At 38.5% G+C, this 23,235-nt stretch overlaps 1 protein-coding gene across 1 annotated transcript in view; it reads left to right on the forward strand.

Annotated features, from left to right (window-relative positions):
• The window catches only part of LOC149283776 (pikachurin-like), a 54,078-nt gene that overhangs the window by 25,122 nt on the left and 5,721 nt on the right, over positions 1-23,235 (forward strand). The window contains exons 3-16 of the mRNA XM_089497292.1: positions 1,395-1,478; positions 3,247-3,364; positions 4,871-5,006; positions 7,030-7,196; positions 12,507-12,622; positions 13,616-13,979; positions 17,097-17,197; positions 18,215-18,315; positions 18,620-18,764; positions 20,209-20,398; positions 20,472-20,597; positions 21,542-21,785; positions 22,265-22,376; positions 22,938-23,054. Coding sequence (XP_089353418.1) covers positions 1,395-1,478; positions 3,247-3,364; positions 4,871-5,006; positions 7,030-7,196; positions 12,507-12,622; positions 13,616-13,979; positions 17,097-17,197; positions 18,215-18,315; positions 18,620-18,764; positions 20,209-20,398; positions 20,472-20,597; positions 21,542-21,785; positions 22,265-22,376; positions 22,938-23,054 — 2,121 coding nt within the window. The remainder of the gene's footprint in view (positions 1-1,394; positions 1,479-3,246; positions 3,365-4,870; positions 5,007-7,029; positions 7,197-12,506; positions 12,623-13,615; positions 13,980-17,096; positions 17,198-18,214; positions 18,316-18,619; positions 18,765-20,208; positions 20,399-20,471; positions 20,598-21,541; positions 21,786-22,264; positions 22,377-22,937; positions 23,055-23,235) is intronic.

A 23,235-nucleotide genomic window follows, 5' to 3' on the forward strand; every position in this document is an offset into this window, starting at 1 on the left:
AGGTATACTCAAGGGTTTGGATTGAATGTGAAAGATGCGCGGTGCAGACCACAGTCATTTATTGAAACAGAAAATGAGTTTATCCTCATGAGATAATCCCGAAGAAGGGCTTTAGGTCCCAGTAGAATGGTCTGCATCGCTTTAATGCCAATCCTGTACTCATTAGGAACAAAGGCAGGTAGACATATTAATCAATACTACTATAACGGTAGGAACCAACAGAAAGATGAAAGGAAGAGTTAGCCTGGTGTATTCATACGGGTCTACTAAAATCAATTTGCTTAACTGTATTAGTAAAGCCTACTATGTCGAGTTTGTTGACTACCATTATAAACAATGGCGCCTCTCTCCATGCCCTTAAAATAAATACAAAGTAATAATTTAGGACAGTACAGGTGGGTGTATTATTAAATTATTTTTACAATATTGCTTCCTAGATTTTAAATCATTCTCGGGCAAAAAGATAAAACCTCAGTGTTAAGCCAAATTCACTGGACGTTTCATTTAAATATACTTATCAGGGGCCTAAGGGTGGGCCACAAGGGCAGAGCTATTCATAGTCACTCTGTCTCACTAAATTAAAATTGCAGATTAAAGTAAGTACGCTATATGACCTAAAGTACGTGAACACCTGACCATCACACCTATATGAGCTTGTTGGACATCTCATTCCAGAACCTTGAGCATTGATATCAAGATGGTCCACTCTTTGCGGCTATAACAGCTTCCACTCTTCTGGGAAGGCTTTCTACAAGATTTTGGGGTATTTCTGTGGGACTTTTTGCCCATTCATGCAGTAGAGCATTTGTGAGGTCAGGCACTGATGTTGGATGAGAAGCCCGGCTCGCAATCTCCGTTCCAGTTCATCCCAAAGGTGTTCAATGTAGTTGAGGTCAGGGCTCTGTGCAGGCCGGATAAGTTCTTCCACAACAAACTTGTCTTTATGGAGCTGGCTTTGTGCACTGGGGCACAGTCATGTTAGAATAGAAAAGACCCTTCCCCAAACCGTTCCCACAAACTTGGAGGCATTGCATTGTCCAAAATGTTTGTTGCTGCTCCACGCTATAACATCTTTTAGCTATGTCTGCCTCGGCAATATAAATCAAGCCTTTATCAGAAAGAGCACAAACCGGTAGTGAACTTTTAAGACTGTAGGGCGTCTCATAGAACAATAAATTAGCATTATTTCAAGGTCGTTATTAATCACAAACACGCCGTGCAACTCAGGACCCGTTCTATAAGGTCCGGGTTAAATGTTGGAACGGATGCCGGTGCAGTATATGGGACGAGATGCTGAAACAAGCAGCAGTCCTGTGGAACTCGGGGTTGTTGTTTTGCTTTTGAAAACATGGTGCAGTTTGTACTTTTATTTACTTTTCAATGTGTTTTTTAAGGTTTTCTACACAGAAGTCATTAATGGCAAACATGTGAAGCAGCTAACACAGGACGTTCCTGTAAAATTGGATATGCTGAACTTGGTGAGCATGGCTATGACATCATATCATTTTTCTTTGAAGTGTCAATTTTGTATATATTTTCCCTGAAAAAGGACTAAATCACAGTGGCCTTTAAAAAATGATTTATGAATTTTGTACAAAATTTGCTGTCTCGGGTTTGCGCTTAAAACATTGTTACCCAGCGTGCATCTGTCTTCCTCCTCCTGACTCCTAATCTCCATAGCTTGTTTCATGAAAATACACATACAATACAATATTCGCTGCCGGGGCAGTTTGGGCGACACTTTCCTTCTTACCAACCAGAATTTTGCCCACAGCATTTTTTTTCTAGGAATTAATCTCAGTCATGGAATTACTTCCATTAAATTATTATTGGTCAGACATACATTTTTATCAGCCCACCTTTTATGCTGCATTCAGGGTAGGGAGTTCGGGACCATTTATGCAATTTGAGGGTTATTAGAAAGGATGAAAATTATGAGCCTTTAAATATATTATTATTATTATTTATTATTTTATATAGCACCATCATATTCAGTAGCGCTGTACAATGGGTAAACAGGACATAACAAGTAGTATATAACGTAACAATTTGACTTACAGAAACAACAGGATTGGTTCATTGGTGACATAAAGCAGCCACGTGAATATTAATAAAATATATTCATACTAATATAATAAAATCTAATAATATAGTGTAGACCATTTGCTTTTCATAAGAAAACATGGAGATGTGATAGAAATGAGAGTGAAGGACGAGTGCTATTTAATGCAGTAATCTGTGGTAGCAGTAAAATATTGCTAGTTAGTTTTATATAAACAGCAGTCAAAACAATTTAAATAAATAACTGGGATAAAAAAAGATACAATCTTACTACTGTTTTTTTTTTTTTTTCAGGGACATCTTGACGCTTTGGTGACTTTTGTAAGTATTTGTGATGCTCAACTGCATACTTATCGGTCGTACATTATAATGTTATGTCAAGGTATTAGATATTCAGTGGTATCGGTCATCTTTCCTTTCTTGACATATGGATGAATACTATTCCTGGTGCAGGAAATTCAGTCTCATTCATTCTCATTCACTCAAGAAGAGGTTGAACATGTGAGATGAATAGATCTGCTTATTAGAGAGGGGCATAGATTGCTAATAACAGCTGTCATTTAATGTAATAATAGCGGTGATAGAACTCTGCAGATGAACTGGAAAGACATCACCTATGGAGCGTTCTCATATAATAGTAATTGCAGATTAAAGTAAGTACATTATATGACCTAAAGTATGTGGACACCTTACCATCACACCTATATCAGCGTGTTGGACATCCAATTCCAAAACCACGGGCATTAATATGAAGTTGGTCCCTCCTTTGCAGCTATAACAGCTTCTACTCTTCTGGAGAGGCTTTTTACAAGATTTTGGGGTGCTTGTGAGCATTTGTGAGGTCAGACACTGATGTTGGATGAGAAGGCCTGGCTCGCAATCTAAATTCCAGTTCAATCTCATAGCTCAGTAAAAGTGCATTTGGAACTCCAGGCAACCCAGCTATGCTGGACACTGTTTATGTCTACGTAATGGACCATAATGCAAACTATGAACCGCAGATAATGTCTGCAGAAGGTGTATAGGATAGATCCAACCTTGAAAAGGTCGGCACATTTTTTCCAGAGCCCTGCTTTGATGTTGTAGCTGCGAATTAAATAGGTAGTCGCTCCAACCATTTTTATGGATCGGTGGAGCAAACTACAGAGAATGGAAATTTATTTCTGTATTTTTTTCTCTGATCAGGAAGTAGTCCTCGGTGATTTAAGACCTGACACCCTTCACCGTGTTAGTGTCGGAGCCTATAACTGGGCTGGAAAGGGGAGAGCAAGCATGCCAAGGGATGTCTCAACCTTATCTCAAGGTAAGAACGTTATTTCATTAGAGCATAGAAAAATGATACTAAAGTATGTGGATGACCGTTTCAGTTCTGGATTAAATTTTGTCTCGTATCTTAGATGTGACGGTTAAGCAGACTATAACTTTAAATTTGATGTAGAATTCCACATTAAGCACTATTTTTACAAAGTACAGTCTTTCGTCTTTTTATATTTATTAAAAGACTTAACAATACGTTTTGTTTGTTCTGTTTATCGTTGTCACTATTAAAAAAAATGTCGATTCTGTTGAAACCAAAAAAAAAACCAAGTGTAATCTAATTTCTATATAAACTGGTGGCAGACAACATGATGTTCTGCACTTGGCATCTGTTCCCGGTAATTCAGTTTAATCACACAGCATTCTATGAGGTTCTTGGTTTATCATCAGTGAAACTCTTATAATCAGCCCTCCAATTATTTACAAATCAGTGTTACTAAAATCCGCTTCGGAATTGATTTTTTTTTTGGTTTGTGGCGTTAAAGTGGCAATTCACAATTAAGTTTCAAGTAATGTAGATGAACCAGATAAATCAATTTTGCAATCATTTACACATCAACAGTAAGCGTCTAGGATTTTTTTACTGTTTCTCTAAAGAAAGAGTCTTCAGTAGGTAGTTCTATCTACTGGTAGTGAATGACCCGTTGACTTCTCCAATAGGGCAATTTGCCCCTGTTAGTGCAGCACAAGAGCTGCCCCCAACCCGTGGCCTGCCGCCCTAGGCCTGGACAAGAATACAACACTGGAGAATCCTTCTCTAAAGTTTTCCATCATTCGAGAGTATGTGTGTGACAAGGCTGGTTTTAGGAAAGATTAAAAAGTATAACAAAGTAAAAAAAAAAAGTAACAAAGTTATAGATGAAAAGGTATCTTTATGCTGACATATCCAGCCACCGGCCACAGATTGGGAGAGTATGGGATGCCGATGGCCAGCGGCCCACCAGATATTTGCCTGGTGTGCCAGATGGCCAGTCCGGGCTTCTATACATTTGCTAGCCAATTGGCCAATAGATTTATAGATAGATTATTTTTTTCCTTCTTTTAAGTTGATCTGTCATATTTGCCCAATATTACATTATACAGTTTAGTACACTAAATAAAAAAATGTAAAAGTGAGATAAAAATAGCTAGGATTTCAGGAACGGAAAATAATTATGATTATGATGTTCCCCATGTCTCAGTTTGCCTAAAACTATCCTCTTACTGTAAACCAAATACCTATAGAACAATTACCCCCCCAAGAAACTATGGTTAGTTATAATAAGTGGTGGTATTTCAGGATCTTCGCTCTATGACCATTTTAATGATCTTACAAGAAACGGGGCTACTGTTTCACTGTACACACGAGACTTCCATTTAAAGAAGAAAGCCTCACTTATAATTAAATGTCTCTTAGACAGTATAGAAAGCTTCTTTAAAATGGTTTGGCATATATGGGGGAAAAAAGTGTTTTTTATGTGCGTTGTTACATTGTACTTCTGTCTTTGCCTAGATAAGTGCGTGGCCCCGGACCCTCCTTTGCAGCCCCAGGTTGTGGTGGTATCGGATGAGGAAGTGGCAATTTCCTGGATGAAAGGAGCCAGTAATGGCAGCTCCCCTGTGCGCTACTACATTTTGGAATACATCCGGTGGGTTGCAGGCTACATATGTGGGTCCTAAATACAATGAAAAGTCTGGCACAAGAGGGCGCCATTCAGCGCATGTGCCTATACCCCCCTGGCAGTTCGTGTTCCTTTTATATATGCATGGGAAAGCTGCTGGTGGGTTCAGGGTTAGGGCCTGCTTCTGTATGGGAAGCATGTTTTTGACGGTGATTTCTAATCTCTGCCTTGCATAGCAATTGGCAACTTACATTTTTTTCTCTGAGGATTCCCAGGTCCTTAGCAGCTATGGAAGTTTGTTAAAGTAAAGAAGTGCTATGTGTGAAAACAATGAGTCCTATACCTACCGTCCACAGAGCGGATTTAAGAAAATTGCAGTCAGCTCTATAAAAGAATAACAAGCGCCCGACCACTGGACAATATCTTACTTTATTCTTTGGAATGTTATATTAGATGGGATAAGTAGTAGACAAGGAGATGAAGACTTTTAAATAACACTGCCCTACGCTGCCCTTCTCCTCTTTCTTGATATCAGTCATACGCCATGTTATAGATGGAATTCTGGTTCTTCCATGCACTAAGCCCTCTGGATCACAAGATACTTTCCGCATTCTCTGGGCTTAACAATGGAACTGACCCAGCTGACTGTATCTTATTGTTATCTACCTTTCTTTTAAAGCTGATGTGTCTTAGGGCACCATAGTAAATGAGAGGAGTCATTATGCGTATAATCGTGTTTATCGTGGTCAAGTTTTATTTTGATTAAAAAAAAGAGATATTCTTGCTATGTATCTTCCCGGTGCTACACTTATCATTGATGATAAACGGTCTTCCTCTGCTAGTGTTCCATTGATTAGAGTGTAAGATCATCTTATGCCTCCATTTTAAAAATGCCTACTTTCCCCAGAAAAAAGCATGGGAGGAGGGTATAGTTGTACGGAACTCTAAGCTCTGTACTGACTCTATCCCCCTCTTTTTCCTTTATTGTATCATCCCATAAGTTCCAGGGGGGAATTGGAACAAAACACCTATATGTTTTCCATGTTGTGAATACCTAGTATCCATAGACATGTCTGTTAGTCTAAAAATATCATATATTTTACGATGTAATAAGACAGGAATATGGTAAAGGATTTTGTATTAGCAGAGAGCTTTGTTTTCACGGTTGGAAGAAGGAAGACTATAAATCATTGCTTTATACAGGTTCTTTCGGATGGTTTCTGTGTACTGATCTTTTGACACTGAAACACACAAAAACTCCCTCCCTCTGGAAGCCCCCCTCCTGAGGCAATTACACACATACCAAGGACAGATTTAATGTTTCTTATAACAAACATTGCTAGAAAGGAATGGATTGATATTTCTCCACTGTAGACACTCAATGATTAGAGCACAAGAACTAAAAGTCTGCTGAAACCCTTCTTTTTTTCCCCTTTCTGCATGTGTGTAAGCAATTACAATGAGCCAGCCTCATGGACCAAAAAACAATGTCTCACAATGACCCATGAGTTACTAAAACCTGTTGGAAATATTGCCTGTCTTCATAAATTATTATTGTGCAGTGTTGGGTTTTCTCGTAGGCTCACTAGGAACATGCCATGGGGCCGTTGGATTGTGGTGCATTTACTGGCATTCTGGAAGACCTTCTTAGAATGTTACTGTTACCTTACTACACACTGATTTTTATATAAAAGAGCTCTTATTGCCTGAAGAAGCCCTGAATTTTAGAGTAAGAAGGTAAAGATAGTAAAGGTCAGCGTTAAATCAACTAATCTAAGCTTGACTACATTCAACAAACCAAACTTTAAGAACTAAAGATGAAATGTTGACAAGTTGAATTGAGTGCTGATGAGTTTGATATTTACAGTCTCCCACCGGGTTGTGTCGAGCGGCACTTAACGACCGTTGACATAGACAGGATTGGAGTTATCCGTGTCGGGGTAGTTAAGCTTGGACAGATGTGGAAGGAGGGCTATTTTGTAAGGTTGTTGTTTGACGGATGTGTTTCATTGATAGTAAGTAACTATGATACCATCTCCATTTCCTGTAGGCCTGAAGTCGACAATGCATGGGTTCAAATAAAAGAGCAAGTGGAGTTGGACTCTATGGTTCTGAAAGGTTTAACCCCAGACACCAAGTACCAGTTTGCAGTAAAGGCAGTGAATTCGTTTGGGGAGAGCGTTCGAGGACCCGCGAGTGAAGTCATCAGGACATTCAGTAAGTGGAACAACAGTCTGTGAACAACAAAAAACTTTTTGGAACTTTTCTTCAAGCAATTTGAGGAGAATTGTTCCAAAAACCTTTAATAGCTCATAACTGCTTCGAGCTCAGACATACTTCGGAGATTTGCAGAACCTTATTAAATTTGAGCTGCAGGTAATAATCTCAAGGTTTCAGAACAAATACAAATCCTTTCTGTGTACTCCCTTGTGGGGTTGCATCTTGTCTTATATTTGGATCGCTAGCTACTGATATTGTCACCCGTTGCGGTATAAATAAAGAGAATGACATTGCACAAAACAGCGTTCGACATTTTACAGGCTCGAAATTGAATGCTGATTCGCTATGAACTTCTAACATTTCACCTGTAGACGATGGAAGCATTGACCATAAGAGATTAATTGTGTCGTTATGACCTAATGATCTAGATCGAGAGAGATTTTCTCACTCAGTGAACCCAAAAGAAAGATTATTATTAGTTTGTTTTTTTTTAAACTATTTCATGGGTGTTTATCTCTTTAGTTTGGCATATATCACAATTAGGTTTTTTTTGTTATTTAGGAAAATTCCAGTTATTTTAGATGTTTAAAGAATTTGCAAAGCCTCAACATAAATTCTTGTAAATGTTATAGAAATTACCCATTGTCTTGTCCGCGTTCTAAGTTGAAGAGTTTGCATGGTGCAATATTACAAATGTTTAGTGGTGAAGCAAGAAGTTTGAGAGCGAGTCTACATCACCATGGCTGAGAGTGGTCACTGTGTTTGCTGTGAGGCTGTGGGGTATGATGAAGGTGGCGGCAGCATATTGGCGGGTAGTAGGGTATTTATGAAGTAGGGACTGAACATAATTAAACCCCACAAATATGTGCTGCACAATAATGGCACCTTGACATTTAGGGCTGGTATTCGGTTATTTCCAGGGATGCTTTTAATTCCCGTTCCAGCCCTGGAGTTATTAATGCACGTAGGAAGTGTATTGGTACAAATACCCAAAGGGCGGCTAGCTGACAGTGCCATACATTTGCCTGATCTGACGCTCTAGCCCAATCGCACACTGCATTAGTGGAAAAAAATGCAACGTGCAGCCTTTCATATCCAGCCGTTGGCCACACTTCCCTTACGAAAAAATTACTGCAGTTTTTCTGAAGTAATACTGCAGTTTTTTGGACATGAAAAAACTGCAATACTGCACTTTTACTGCAGTATTACTGCACATTTACTGCAGATTTACTGCATTTGTACTTCACTGTACTGCAGTTTTACTGCAGTTATTTTTGTACGGAAGTACAAATGCAATAAAGCTGCAGTACATTGAAGTACAACTGTAGGTTTGCAATATAAAAAAAAAAGTGCAGTAAATGTGCAGTACAGTGAAGTACAAATGCAGTAAAACTGCAGTAAATGTGCAGTAAAAGTGCAGTATTGCAGTTTTTTCATGTCCAAAAAACTGCAGTATTACTTCAGAAAAAATGCAGTAATTTTTCGTAAGGGTTATGTCATTAGGCGGGAGTTGGTCTTAAAGTGGCAGTGCTGCTTTGTTGTTCCCAGTGCGGCTCCAAAGTCTGCAAGCACTTTTTTTTTTCCTGATTGTTTTCTCAATTTAATTGTGATTATTATTATTATCTTTGATTTATATGGCGCCAACAATTTACGCAGCGCTTAATACAATACATATATTCAAGGGGTCTGACAAGACGGGAATTTACAGACTGAGACAAACCGATACATTAGGTAGAATATTTGTAAATGTACTTTTCATCTATTGCAGAAATCAGGTGGAAGCTAATGTATTAACTGTGTCCTAAATGCTCAAAGCATAATGCAGGTCATCCCAGGTTACTTAAAATGCAATTAATTCATGAAAATACAAGTCGCCTTAAAAATTAGCATGGTATATAGAGAGTTTTGTTTAATTCTAATGTAATGGTGATGTTGTCTTAGTTTTAATAACCATTTCCCAAAGAACAGAGCATTTCACAAATCCGCAAAGGTTATGCTACGTTCCGTTTAATTTGATGCAATTAATTTGCTCAACTAAGTGCATAGAATTACGGCCAAATACGGCCAAATAAAAATGTATATAAAATTAAGGAGATTTGGTATTATGAAATTTTGTAGCAACACTTTATAGAAAACACTCCCTTTATCTGCGATGAGTTTGTAACTTGGCACGTTGTGGAAATTTTGACGGTAATCTGGGAGGACTGTACTCGATAATTGTGCTCTAAAATACTGTTTTTGCCCTCTGAGACTATGATTTATATTGCTAGGGAAATGGTGAAAGATGTTATCAGTGTCTGGGGACCACTCGAACATTTCCTGCAGAGCTGTTATTCCAAACAATGCGAATATAGACGAAACTAAAAAAAAGTTTAGGCTGAGTTTCAACTGCATGTAATTTATCTAGGAAAAGTTTTTTTAGTATGCGATGCCAGAATGGGTTAAAAAAAATATTCTTACAAAAGATCTGTCACTTTCCAAAAGAACATTTTACAGCAGGGCAGACTAGAAAGGCCAAATAAATGTAGTAATATTTCTTCGTTTTTTTCTAAAGTTGGCCAATACATGATTTGTTTATTAAATCTTAGGTCACTTTTTCCTTTTTGGAGTTCAGTGAATAAACCCTTAAAAAGTAGAAAGCATGCGATTAAGTGGTCAAGCTACAGCATCGTGAAGCCAAATTCTTTGGTACATTTGGTTGAAGTGGATACATTTCTGGTTATCATCAATGTCCCATCAACGTAGAAGACAATAATAAATCTCCATGCCAGGGCAGTCGGCCCCTAGTTCCGTGCTATGAGAGTAATGGTCATATGAAGGGGTTGACTGCTTCTGCTGCCCAACAGATTATACAAGAGTAGGAAGGTTAGGTAGAAGGGCTGAACTTGATGGACTTAGGTCTTTTTTCAGCCTTATGTACTATGTAACTATATAACTCACTAAGCTCAGTACCTGGAGCCCCGAGGAATGTGACCGAGAGGCATAGATACTACCTGGATACAATGATACCAGTGATACTGGAACATGAACAATTACTCCCTTGACTATGGAAATAAGAAGTGGGAAGGTGAGTTTTGGTGGGGAGCCACCCTATTATTTAAAGCATGGGGTCCGGTTCATATGATAATGCCACGGCTCTAATCACTCTACAAGTTCATTTCAGTCAATAGAGGAAGCAGGTGGAGCTTTATCAATCCTGGTGTAATGGAGATTTTCACTATTAGTCGAGGTTGCATCGCTAGGAGCATTTGTTTTATATGTGGTACCTAGCTGTCAGTCATTACTGAAATATGGACGGCCACTGTTAAGGCTGTGACTTTGACTTTTTGTTTTCAGTTTTCTGTTTCTTACATGTCTTATTAGTCCTCCTTACTTAGCCCTGTGCAGGGGTCTGAAGTACAGTCAACCTAGGATCAAAAATATTAGAAAGTCTATAGTTTGAAAATCTTCTGCCATTTAAGATGGATGTTGATGGAAAGGTAGACAATTGTCCACCCCATTGGTGTTATAAAATAATTATTATTATATAGTGATATAATATTATTATATTATGTAATAATTATAACTCTTATATATCGACATACTATTAATATATTATTTAATAATTATCACTATTACCTTATAAAGTGATACACTATTATATTATTTGATAATTACTTCTATTATATAGTGATTATATACTATTATTATTTGATAATTATTACTATTATATCGTGATATACCTTTATATTATTTGATAATTATTACTATTATATAGTGATATACTATTATATTATATGATAATTATTACTATTATATAGTGATATACTATTATATTATTTGATAATTATTACTATTATAAAGTGATACACTATTATATTATTTGATAATTACTACTATTATAAAGTGATGATATACTATTATATTATTTCATAATTATTACTATTATATAGTGATATACCATTATATTATTTGATCATTATTACTATTATATAGTGGTATATTATTATTAGATTAAATCATTTACTATTATATAGTGATATACTATTTTATTATTTGATAAGTATTTCTATTATATAGTGATACACTACTATTGTATTATTTAATAATTATTACTATTTTATAGTAATATACTTTTTTTTTTTATATTAAATAATTATAACTATTTTGGTTGATCTGCTGACCCCTTTTCTCGCTGGGTACAGACGTATTATGTATTTTTTTTTTTCAATCTATCTGAACTACTTTAAATTGGGATTACTGGGTTGCCAAAAGCAGGATATAAGTATAATAGAGCAGCGCATGCAGCCATCATCGATCAGACGTTTCAAATAATCGTTATGTCCTTGCCGAGCTTGTAGCCTATTAAAGACAGTATAATTGAATTTGGTTTCAATGCTCATTCATATTGATCTTGAAAGATTGTTTCTCTTTGAACCTCTGTAGTCCTGATATATGTTGATTGAACTGAAAGTTGTTTCTTTTGTAACCTTACATAAATAAATTAATTGCTATGTAACATCTCGCAATAAATACCGGGCAAAAACAAATGAAAGGATAGGCACAAATTATTTTTCTCCAGGAACCCACAGATTTGTCAATAGCTGCCCAAGATGTTTTTTTTACCAGTAAATTCAATTGTAAGCTCTTGTGGGCTCACACGGGTAATGTTTCTAATAGTCTAAACGTATTTCTCATGGTTCAGCACTTTGGAACCTCTTTCAGCCATGTAAATAATAACAAGTTTATTCCAAGTGTCAGTTTCTAGTCTACATTTGACTGTTCAGCCCTGTTTAGTCCATTTCAGCCTCTTATTAAAGCTGGATTTCTTGTTTTCTCACCCAGTATGTTCTAACAGTTTTGCTGTACCATTTAACAAAAAAGGTCACATTGGTTCACCTTTGGTGGGAACTGTGAGCTAAGCCATTGGAGCTGCCAAGAGCACATGAAGTTCATGTGGGCTTCCACGTAGCTGCCCTACTGTTCCACTTTTGTAGGCAATGTGGGTCATGCACCATTTTTAAGTCCACGGAGCTTAAAAAATCAGTGGAAGTCTGTGTTGTTGGAGATCAAACCTTTATTGCAGCTCCCACAGGGCCACCTTTTGAAGCTCTAAAGATGAGCACCGAGAGGTGGCTATTAACCAACGCTTGCTTTTTAGTGAGTAAAAATGTGCACATTCATGCAACTTGCTGAGGACCTCTGAGTTGATTCAAGTACATCTCAGGATCTGTGTTTGAAGAAGACTTGGGGCCCACAAGTCGCTTCGACTTTCTTCCAAGTTTAGCAACTTAGTCTTAGTCTTTGAATTTTTGCTCTAAATTCTAGGGACAGAGGAATTAGGATCCGGAAGCGATGTTCACGGTTATATAACAGATCCTAAGCCAAGTGATGACGATGGATATAATATCGACGACTCGGATTATGACATTTATATTGATGAAGTAAGTGTTTTTTATTGGATAAGTAAAAGTATTTTCAAGGATCAAGCAACCAAGAATTATTCCTTCCAATAAACTTAATATAAGGGATATTTAAACCAGCAGTGCTATGAGTTAATGAATAAAGGAACCTTCATTTATTTGAATGCGTAGCCTAAACTGATATTATGATCCAGTTGCTTTATTAATATTTTTGCATTTTTCAGTTTAAACAGTGAAAACGCAGAAAATTTCACTTTCCTGCCCACTAAAAAAAACCTGTTTCTACCCAGATCTTCCACGTCCCATTACATAACGTGAATCAAAGTGTTTTATTATGTAGCAGTACATTAACGTCATGAGTCTTTGTATAAAGTCGGTGAAACAAAATTCTGCAATGTTTGCGTTCCTGCGGGAAGTTTCATGAAAACACTGGCGCGCTAGCAACATTCAGGCTTGGGGCAACTCCAGCCGAGTAGCCCTATACTGTAGCAGCCCAGAACACATGTCGGAGATGGTAATTGCTTTACAGTGTTGCCCAGCCACTTTTCTTAATTTCTGGATCATGCACCCTACAGGAAAGAATAGTTTGGAGAGTGGACCATGGTCAAATCAATGATATGGAACAGAAGAAATAGAGTTTGGTGCCATCAGTCATACCGCATACAGTTGTATGAAAAAAATCACATGTCCCTCTAAAAGACAGGCAAGGTGGCCTATGTGCTCAGTGAGTGAGAAGAAAATGAAATTTCACAAAAGGGAAAGTCAAGGGAAACAAGTTCTAAAGCGTTACAGTTCAATTCACAAGACCTTTCTCAAGATCATCTATTTCACAAATGAATGATCTTGTTGAAGGTTCTATGTGTTGAACTGAAACAATGAATAAATTAACTTTTACCCTTACTACGCTTTACGAGCCTGATAGAGCCTGTGTCTCTGCCTTCTTAGTGTTGCACAGAAATGTAGATTGCATGATTGCGATTAATTTCAAATGTTTATGTTTATGTTATCCCCCAGGTGAAGCCCCTTACTTCTGTGAATGGTGGGAATAAGCGGATAGTTTCTGAAACAAAGGGAACGTCTGCAACCTTCACAAAGATCATCCCCTTACGGACTACCACAACTATGTCTCCAGCCACGGCCACCGTTACCAGCAAGGCTTTGCCGCCCTCAACAACCACGAGAACGTCCACCACTACAACTAAAGCCATCACCACTCGCTCTCCCAGAAGAAACAGTATGGCTTCTCCACCAAGGTTTTTCGATCTGACTTGTGAGGAGACCATTTGCCCTGCAGACAGCTTCTGTCTCAATGATTACGACCGGGGTGGCTCTCAGTGCCACTGTAGCCTTGGAAGAGGTGGAGAAACTTGTGAGGATGGTAAGTTATTCAGTAAAGAAGCAACGTAGTGAACACGAGTATCGCTTAAAGCAACCAGATATAAAGTTTCCAGTGTATGGGTGTTTCCAAATTAAAATAAGTAATATCCACGCATAAGAAATCCATCTTATGTGTGACGGTAGCAGCCGATTTGGATGATTATTCCTTCTCATTAAGTTTTTATTCCCATATTATTTAGTTACTGTCCTTCTTGAGGGGAGCTGACTTTTTCTGGCTGCCTTTTTGAGGGTGGAAGGAGAAGGTGGGAGATATAACATCAGGACAAGGATTTCATCAATATTCTGCCACCTTTTGGCTTATACTTCCACAAGCTAAAGAACATACCAATTAATTGTATGATAGTTTGTGTGTTCAGTACGTAGTTGTTCACATAAAAACAAAGACATACAAGGATATGCAATCCTTCTGTAATATTTTTAACTTTTTATTTAACATTTTCATAACCATCTCTTGAGGTTTCCCTTTTGCTTTGACCTCTAGATAAAATGATCTAGATCCCTAGACCATCTTCCTACATTAGAATTACATAGAGGGTTAAATCCGATTTTCTTGGTCCTTTTAAAAGACATTTTTTTTCACAACATTCCTATTTTTTATATTATTATGTACTAATATTAAAGCGTGTTCCTTTTTAAAAAAACATACCAGTTTGTCTTCATTGCTAAGCCTGCCCATCTCTGACATCACACAGAAGGGGCGCTGCCTTTAAGCTTTTATAATACCTCTCATCACACCTATCACACAGAACGCCTTACTCAATCACTGGCCGTCACCGTAAATGTAGCTCTGTAAAGCTTTGCTGTTTCACATGTATGAGCATAAACTGGCGGGTGGGCGTGGCTCTAGAGGGCCAGGCTGCTGTGATGAAATACATAGGGGAGGGCTCTGGAGGATTGACAGGACTCTCTTGCTAGGCAACTGTAGTATTTCAGTAAACTTTTAAACACCGTTCTTGAGAGACAGGGAGCATTAAAAAGAAAAACAATATTACATATCGATTTCTTTTACTTCTCTCTACATAATGCAGAACTTGTATGGGGATATTATAATAATATTGCAATTCCACAAAGGTCTGGCTCCAGAAATTAAGATTTTGTGCACAGATGCTCAGATTACTTCATTTACAATTTGCATTCTATTTGAACTCTAATTTGTAAAGAACACTTCCATGGACAAATTAGGCAATTTTTATATTCTGTGGAATGTATTTTCTTTGGAATTAATATTTAAGGTGATGGGTGCCCTCTATGGAGAAAGCTAAGAATTGTCATCGGGGAGACTTGTGTATAAATGGTCTTTCAGCGGAAAGTAGCGTTTAATTGAGTAAGGGAAATTTTGTACGTATGGTAGATCTATTTGCTTGGAAATCATTGTATTATTGTATAGTATATAGTATAGTAAGTAAAATTCTCCCCTCCTAGCTACACTTTAACCCCTTAAGGACAATGGGCGGTCCCTAAACCCATTGAAAACAATGCATTTTGAGCTTTGTCATTAAGGGGTTACTACTTATGGGACAGCTGCGTCAGAACTGTGGCATGGAAAATACTGATAATCTAAATTAGAAACAAAGTTCCACGCATTGGATGTTTTTCCTATTTTTCTTTATTAAAATCTGTGAGTTTACTTATCTGCCTTTCCTGTAGACGGATGAGCGGAAGTAAAACCAATGAATAAGACAAACTATTTAACCACACATTTTTTATTCTGATAAATTGTTAAACCAGATGAGATGCAACCAGATATTCAGAAATCCGCCAACAGTTTCAGGGGATAATACCGTATGTAGACAAATTTTATAAGATTATTATTTTCTAACTAGGTAACGCTTAAGGAATATCAGTATTTAGTGCGACACCGCTTCTTTACCATGTTTTAGTCTTTAATTGTGCTGTAATTAATCAGTGAGAGTGATACTGAACATGTACAAGATGCTAACACGTGGTAGAGACAGCCAGGCAAGGAGTTAAATAGGACAGAAGCAGGCCTGGACTGGCTATCTGGCACATCTGGCAAATGCCCGATGGGCCACTGGCCCACAACACCACACACTCACCAGATCAGGCGCTGTAGTGTGCGGCCACCTGCGGGATATGCGCGACCGCACGCTATGCGGGTATAAAAACAGTGTGCGGCCGCGCATATCCAGATGTCAACCCCAATTACGTCATCAGACAGCCGCTGGCCTTAAAGTGCCAATGCCACGTCCTCTTCATCAGGCCAGCCTAACTCCAAATATGCCTGATTTGCAGTAGAATGCATGAAAAAAACACAACTTTGGGGTCCAGACGGTTCCTTTAATCTTTTGGAGTGGAGATCTTCTCCAGAGTAACTTCATACCCTGTTTTCCCACCTCCCCGTATTTTACTGTGTTAGCCGTGTCCCCAGCATTGCATGTTCATTATTTCTGGAGCATGCATGAAAAACATCCTGTATGGATACTGACACAGATGTGTGGAGTTTGGCAGGATTAAACGTTAAGTACCTGACATGATTAGTGCGTCCATGCAATCGTCAACACGTGAACAGATCAATAACCGTTAACAATCCAACTTCTTACTGACCTTCCCTGAAGCCAACGGAAGCAATCAATTTGCTAATTTATTATGTTTAGATCGCATCAAACACATGGACTCTTTCTGCTTTTGAATCGCAGGACTCGGCGACAGCAAGGAAATATTTGTACTTTGTACTATTTTGTACTATTTGTACTATTTTTTTGTAGGTTTAACTACGGTTTTGTTCTAGTCTTTTTAAAGTTCAATTGAATATATTTTTTAAAGCTTTGTATTTAAAATGAATGTGTTATCAAATGTATTTACGCAAACTGTATTTCTTGACATGATAAACCACCCGGCCCTCTCTGTGACTCTACAGTCGCCATAACATATTTTATGTTCGCAGCATGGGTTACCCCCTTTGGTCGGCACCGGGATAGCCCAGAAGAGCCTTTACCATGCCATTAACATCGCCCGCTGAACAAACTAAAAAATCCCTCTTTTACCACTTAAAATGATGGCATGTATAACGTGACACTTCGTTGCTTGATAATTTTTTTTAATGTAATGTATTTCATTTTCATGTATTTCTTCCCAGATATTAATGTGCAATTTCCTCAGTTCTATGGGCATTCATACATGACCTTCGAACCATTAAAGAACTCCTACCAGATGTTTCAGATTTCTGTAGAATTCAGGGTAAGTCTTCTAATGTAGAGGTCACAATAAAACACGCGAGTGAAACAGTGGGCATTACATATATATACATTATATATATATATATATATATATATATATATGCATATTTATATTTATTATATATATAATAAATGATTCTGGTGGTTTGAGAAGCAGTCATATAGATATAGTATAGAATGGAAGGGTCCAATCAAAAAGAATGCCCATTTCTTCCAACTAGAATCACCATTTATAGATATGCCTAACTATATAAATGAAAATAATGTTTAAAGTCCTCATATATGACCAATCCAAATTGTGCTGTATGATGAAGAAAAAATATGTGAACCCTACCTCTAAACCAGTTTCATCTCCCAGACTTTTATTTTATGGTAAATGTGCCCCTGTGGCAGGGCCTGACGTGGTATTTGTGGTATTCTGGGCACACCATGGTCTGACACCCCTATCTTTATATTTTAAATAAAATTCATTGTCATTCCCAGTCATCACTTCCTGAATTATAACCTCTCTATAGTAAATTGGGAAAAGTTATCTTCCTGGCATACTCAACTAGATCCATGATCAACTAGATCAACTAGAGTTGATCCATGGGTGAGCTGCTCCTTTAAGTCAGGGGTGTCCAACCTGCGGCCCTCCAGCTGCTGCAAGACTACATCTCCCATAATGCTCTTTCAGCTCAGGGGCAGGCTGAGGAGTATGGGAGATGTAGTCCCGCAGCAGCTGGAGGGCCACAGGTTGGACACCCCTGCTCCTCTATAGAAATGTGAATCTTGGATCTCACAGACAGATAATATTTCGTGATTCTCAATAAATGATGTTTCCACCTAAGCTAGTGCTGTTGCCCATCGGTTATTGGAAAGCATATTTTTTATTAATATAACATTATTGTGTTTTTGTTTTTTTTAACGCATTTAACTAATAACAGAGTTTCTGGAATAAGTCAGGTTAAATGAAATCCAGTTCCCCAGGTCCGTCACGTGCCGGAGTCTTTACGCATGTCTTCCTATTTTGTTCCAGGCTGAAGGAGATGATGGATTACTTCTGTACTGCGGAGAGAATGAATACGGTCGCGGGGATTTCATGTCACTGGCAATAATACGTCGCAGTGTCCAGTTTCGGTGAGCCTCCTGTCACACTTCTATATTATTTTCTATTGTTTTATATAGTGCCATCATATTCCGTAGCGCTGTACAATGGGTAAACATAAAGTAGTATATAACATAACAATTTCACGTACGGAAACAAGAAGTAAGGGGGGACCGGCTCAAACGAGCTTAAACATCTTACATCCAGCTAGGTCAGAGTAGATTCATTCTGTTTGCGCATGTTAATGTTACTGTTATTGATATTTTATCAGCTCATCGGAATCAATAAATCAAATGTAATGTAATGATGGGTCATGTGTGTGTTTTGCTTTGTCAGGTTTAATTGTGGCACCGGAGCTGCAGTAATTACGAGCCACGGTAAAATCAAACTGGGACATTGGCACACGGCTACCGTCTACAGGGAAGGGCTGACCGGGTGGCTCAGGCTCGATAACAGTTCAGCTGTATCAGGAAAATCACAGGTAGCCTCAGCTTCTCCTTATACGTCTGGAACTTGCCTTCCTGATTGTGTTCTTCTTTTATAATATTAACGTCAGATAATGATAAAGCAAGGGGTTAAAAGGGATGGAGCACAAAGAAAGTAAAGATAAAGACACGTGGCAATTGGGGAGAATGGAGGGAGATCTGGAGAACGCTCTCTCTTGTGTGTGCTCCATGTGTTGCCTTGAAACATACCTTGTCATAGAATGGATACAAACATGTGCGACTGGCTACTTAATTAGCAGAATAAACAGGGTGGAAATCCAATAACATACAACTGGAGCCTTTGATAAAGGTAATTAGCCCACAATGTCATTTAAATACGAAGGTTCCTGGTGATGGGGTTTTCTAGATTGTGATACATACATGATTACTGGCCATGAATAGCCATTAAATACGACACCCAGGAAATATCTCTTAATATTGCCAGTTAATATGATTTGATATTTGGTGGAAACATGGAGACGGGTTAGAAACAAGGCTCGTTAACGGTTTGAAATTGTTGACTTTACGCTTCCCCTGTCTTTTCCATAATGAGTGAGTGAGTGTGACTATAAGTGAAGTGAGGGTATGTCTTGGCACTAGAATGCACTTGCTGGTAGTTGCTGGTAGTTGACTGTATCTCCCATGATGTTCAGCCAAAAATCCACTAGGGGGCGCTCGTGTATTCCATTCAATGTGGATGATAATGAAAATAAATCAAAGAAAAATAATATAGTGTATCAACTCCTGATGAAGCCTTACACGGCGAAACGATGGCTGTTTGATACACCACACACCTACTGGTATTTAACCATTGGACTTACCAGATTGAAGAACATACGGACGTAACCAGACTGTCACCAGGAACTACGGGCATCTTTACACTTGCTTAAGTGTAAGTATATTTTCACTTGTTGCGCCTCTAGCGCTATATACAGTAATACACTATTGGATCCCTTTCTGTTTTTTTCCCCCTCGGTATATATCCCGTATGTGGACCCTGAGGCTATCCTTGTGATGCATTGAACAACACTGATACACTGTGAGTGTGAAATCTGCGATACGCAGGGCACAGTACACTTTTGTGTACACCTACACTATATTATTTTTCTTTGATTTATTTTCATTATCATCCACATTGAATGGAATACATGAGCGCCCCCTAGTGGATTTTTGGCTGAATTACTTCAACACCCGGAGAGTGTTGCTTAAGGGCTGCAGCTGTGGTTCCATAAGCGAAAGGAAAGTCATTACGGCTGATTATTTCATTTACTCACTATTCTACTCCCCATACTGGTTTTCTCACTTTTTTGCACATCTCCCATGATGTTCATCAGAATGCTGGCAGATCTATTGTTTGGTCCATTCTGTCTTCGATGGATTTAGATACCCATGATAACTGGTTCTAATGCAGGGAACTGCCTGATCGCTTCCGTTTCTTAGGGTCAGTACAGTAAAATCACCTTCCGAACCCCATTCTACCTCGGCGGGGCTCCCAGCGCTTACTGGTTGGTAAAATCAGCCGGAACTAACCGTGGCTTTAAAGGCTGCGTCCAGTCATTGAGTGTCAACGGAAGAAATATTGACATGAGACCCTGGCCGCTCGGCAAGGCTTTGAGCGGAGCAGATGTGGGTAAGTCATTGTTTCCGCTATTATTAATCTACTTAAAAATAATTACCCTTGAGTAATGGTTTGTTGCCAACAGGCGATTGCAGCCTTGGGGTATGTGACGATAACCCCTGTGCCCATGGCGGCTCGTGTATACCGAAGACAGCGGATTCTTACACGTGCCTTTGTCCAATCGGATTTCAGGGGAGACACTGTGAACGAGGTAAAGCCACTCGGATAGATGTGTGTGTGATTAGCGCTTTGTATATCTTTCATAGCACTTGCTTTACCGCTTGTAATATTTCTTTATGTTACAATGAGATCTAGACATCTGTGAAAATGATTATACAAATCATCTATAAACTTCTCATAGCCAGGGTCAGATTTCCTTTCCTATAATAAATAATGAAAAATTAAATATATGCCTTTAGTTTTCCTTAAAAAATTTCAATGTAAATATTAACGTTATTATTATTATTATTCCCCACAAGAGGAAAGGACAGTTCTGCGCTGTGATATTGAAATCAAATCACCACCTGGGAAAATAGAGAGAAATAAGATTTGGTACTTGCCACCTTACATTGTTTAAATTACTTTTAATATGCACACACTCAATGGTTCAAAGGTTTGGGGTCACTTGGCTGTTTTCATGGAAAACAGGGACATTTCTATCTGTAACATCATTGAAAAGGTTTTTCTAACAAATAATTAGCCTTTTAAACTTGGATCAGTGAACACAACGTGCCATTGGAACACAGGAGTGATGGGAGTGATAAAGGGCCATTGGAACACAGGAGTGATGGGAGTGATAAAGGGCCATTGGAAAACAGGAGTGATGGGAGTGATAAAGGGCCATTGGAACACAGGAGTGATGGGAGTGATAAAGGGCCATTGGAACACAGGAGTGATGGGAGTGATAAAGGGCCTCTGTACGCCTAAAAATCATCCATTTGCAGCAACAAAAGTCATTTACAGCATTAACCCCATCTGTGCTGGATTTCTGATGCATTTCATGTTATTTTAATGGACACATTTTGCCTTACCTTTTAAAAACAAGAACATTTCTAAGTGATCCCCAAACAGTGGCGTATACACATTTTTTTACTTATTTTTTGTCGTTAGATTTTTCTGTAAAACACAACTGTGTCTCTTTTTTGTCATTTTAAGCGTTCACCTTGGCCGTACCTCAGTTCAGTGAAACTCATCGATCATTTGCTGTAGCAAAGTGGCCGTTCGGAACGCAGCACTACCTTTCCTTCATGGAGTTTGATATGACGTTCCGTCCGGACGCAGAGGATGGAACCGTTATGTATAGTTACGACACGGAGAGCAAGGATTTCATCTCTATTACTTTGGTGAAGAGCCACGTGGTACTAAGATTTGACTGTGGTTCAGGAACAGCAGTGATAAGGTATGGTCAAGCTGGTTACGGAGCCTCCAATTGCACGTTTAAGAGGAACCGACGTGTAATAAAATCATTTTTACGATTTATTTCTGTGAATTTACATTAACTAAATCTTAGTGTAACCAAACATGCTGACATTTACTATTGGTGTTGGAAGTTTTACAGAGAGGGTGGTAGATAGGTGGAACAGCCTCCCATCAAGAGTGGTGGAGACTAATAAATTGAGGATGTTTAAACATACATGGGATAAACAGGGGGCTATCTTGAATCTAAGACAAGTCCAAGGACTGATTAAGATCTGAGTCTTTACATCAGGAAAAATGGACAGACTGGACGGGCCGAATGGTTCTTATTTGCCATCAAATTCTATGTTTCTGTTGGGAATAATACGTTTCTAGCTATAGTTTTCATATCTGTTTACTAAAGCGCTTTAACTATTTAATAAAATAAGCTAATCAGAAGCTTTGTCCTCAATCTTAATTCAGGAGTGAAAACCCTGTAAGCCTTGGCCAGTGGCACGAGCTCCGCGTCTCTCGAACGGCTAAGAACGGAATCCTACAAGTAGACGATCAGAACCAAGTGGAAGGAATGGCCGAGGTTTGTGGAGTCTGTCCTCGTCCCCAATGTTTTCCAATTCCCCGCATGTCTTAGATACTTACTACTAATCACGTTTTATAGATGCCATATGATTTACGGGTTGTCCTGCCCATAACAAACCCATTGCTTTGGGGAGAGGTTGCAATTTTTTTGAAGATTTTTTAATCCGAATTTCAAATATCTGTGATGAGTTTATTGTGTATCTTCCAACCTTACAACAGTAAAAAAAAAAAATAATAATAAAAAAATATACATATATATATATATATATACCATGGGAACAGCCATCTCTGGCCTCAGGATCTACATGATTATTCCTCCCCATTGCATTATGTTACATTACTCTATCTCTTCAGTGCAGGAAATGAATTGGGGTGCTAGTTGTGCCACCATTTGCCACGGATCTCAGCTTCTTTAAGATAACAGTCCTTTACTTTTAAAGCAGTATCTCAAAATGATTGCGTGGATTTCTAAACAAACTGATAACATAAAGATAATTGTAATAAATGAATTTAATGATGATAAAAGGTGTGTTGGTGACCGTTCCCGTTATGTTTTCAGGGCGCATTCACTCAGATAAAGTGTAACTCCGATATTTACATCGGGGGTGTTCCTAATTATGATACCGTGAAGAAGAACTCTGGGGTCCTGAAACCTTTCACTGGAAGTATCCAGAAGGTGGGTACTCCACAGCTGGTGAGATCTGCTTCACACGCTTACTCCAAATCACCTGTAACCAGGTTCGCACTGGCCATCTTGAACACCTGGGCCCCGACAGAGCCACATACTCAGCGTTCAGTGTGTGGCCAGATATACTACATGAGCATAAAATGTCGGCCGCACTTAGATAATCAGGTGG

This window comes from Sceloporus occidentalis, unplaced genomic scaffold (assembly GCF_023333645.1).
Source record: "Sceloporus occidentalis isolate IW3139 unplaced genomic scaffold, rSceOcc1.0.p SCAF_101, whole genome shotgun sequence".
NCBI lineage: Eukaryota > Metazoa > Chordata > Lepidosauria > Squamata > Phrynosomatidae > Sceloporus > Sceloporus occidentalis.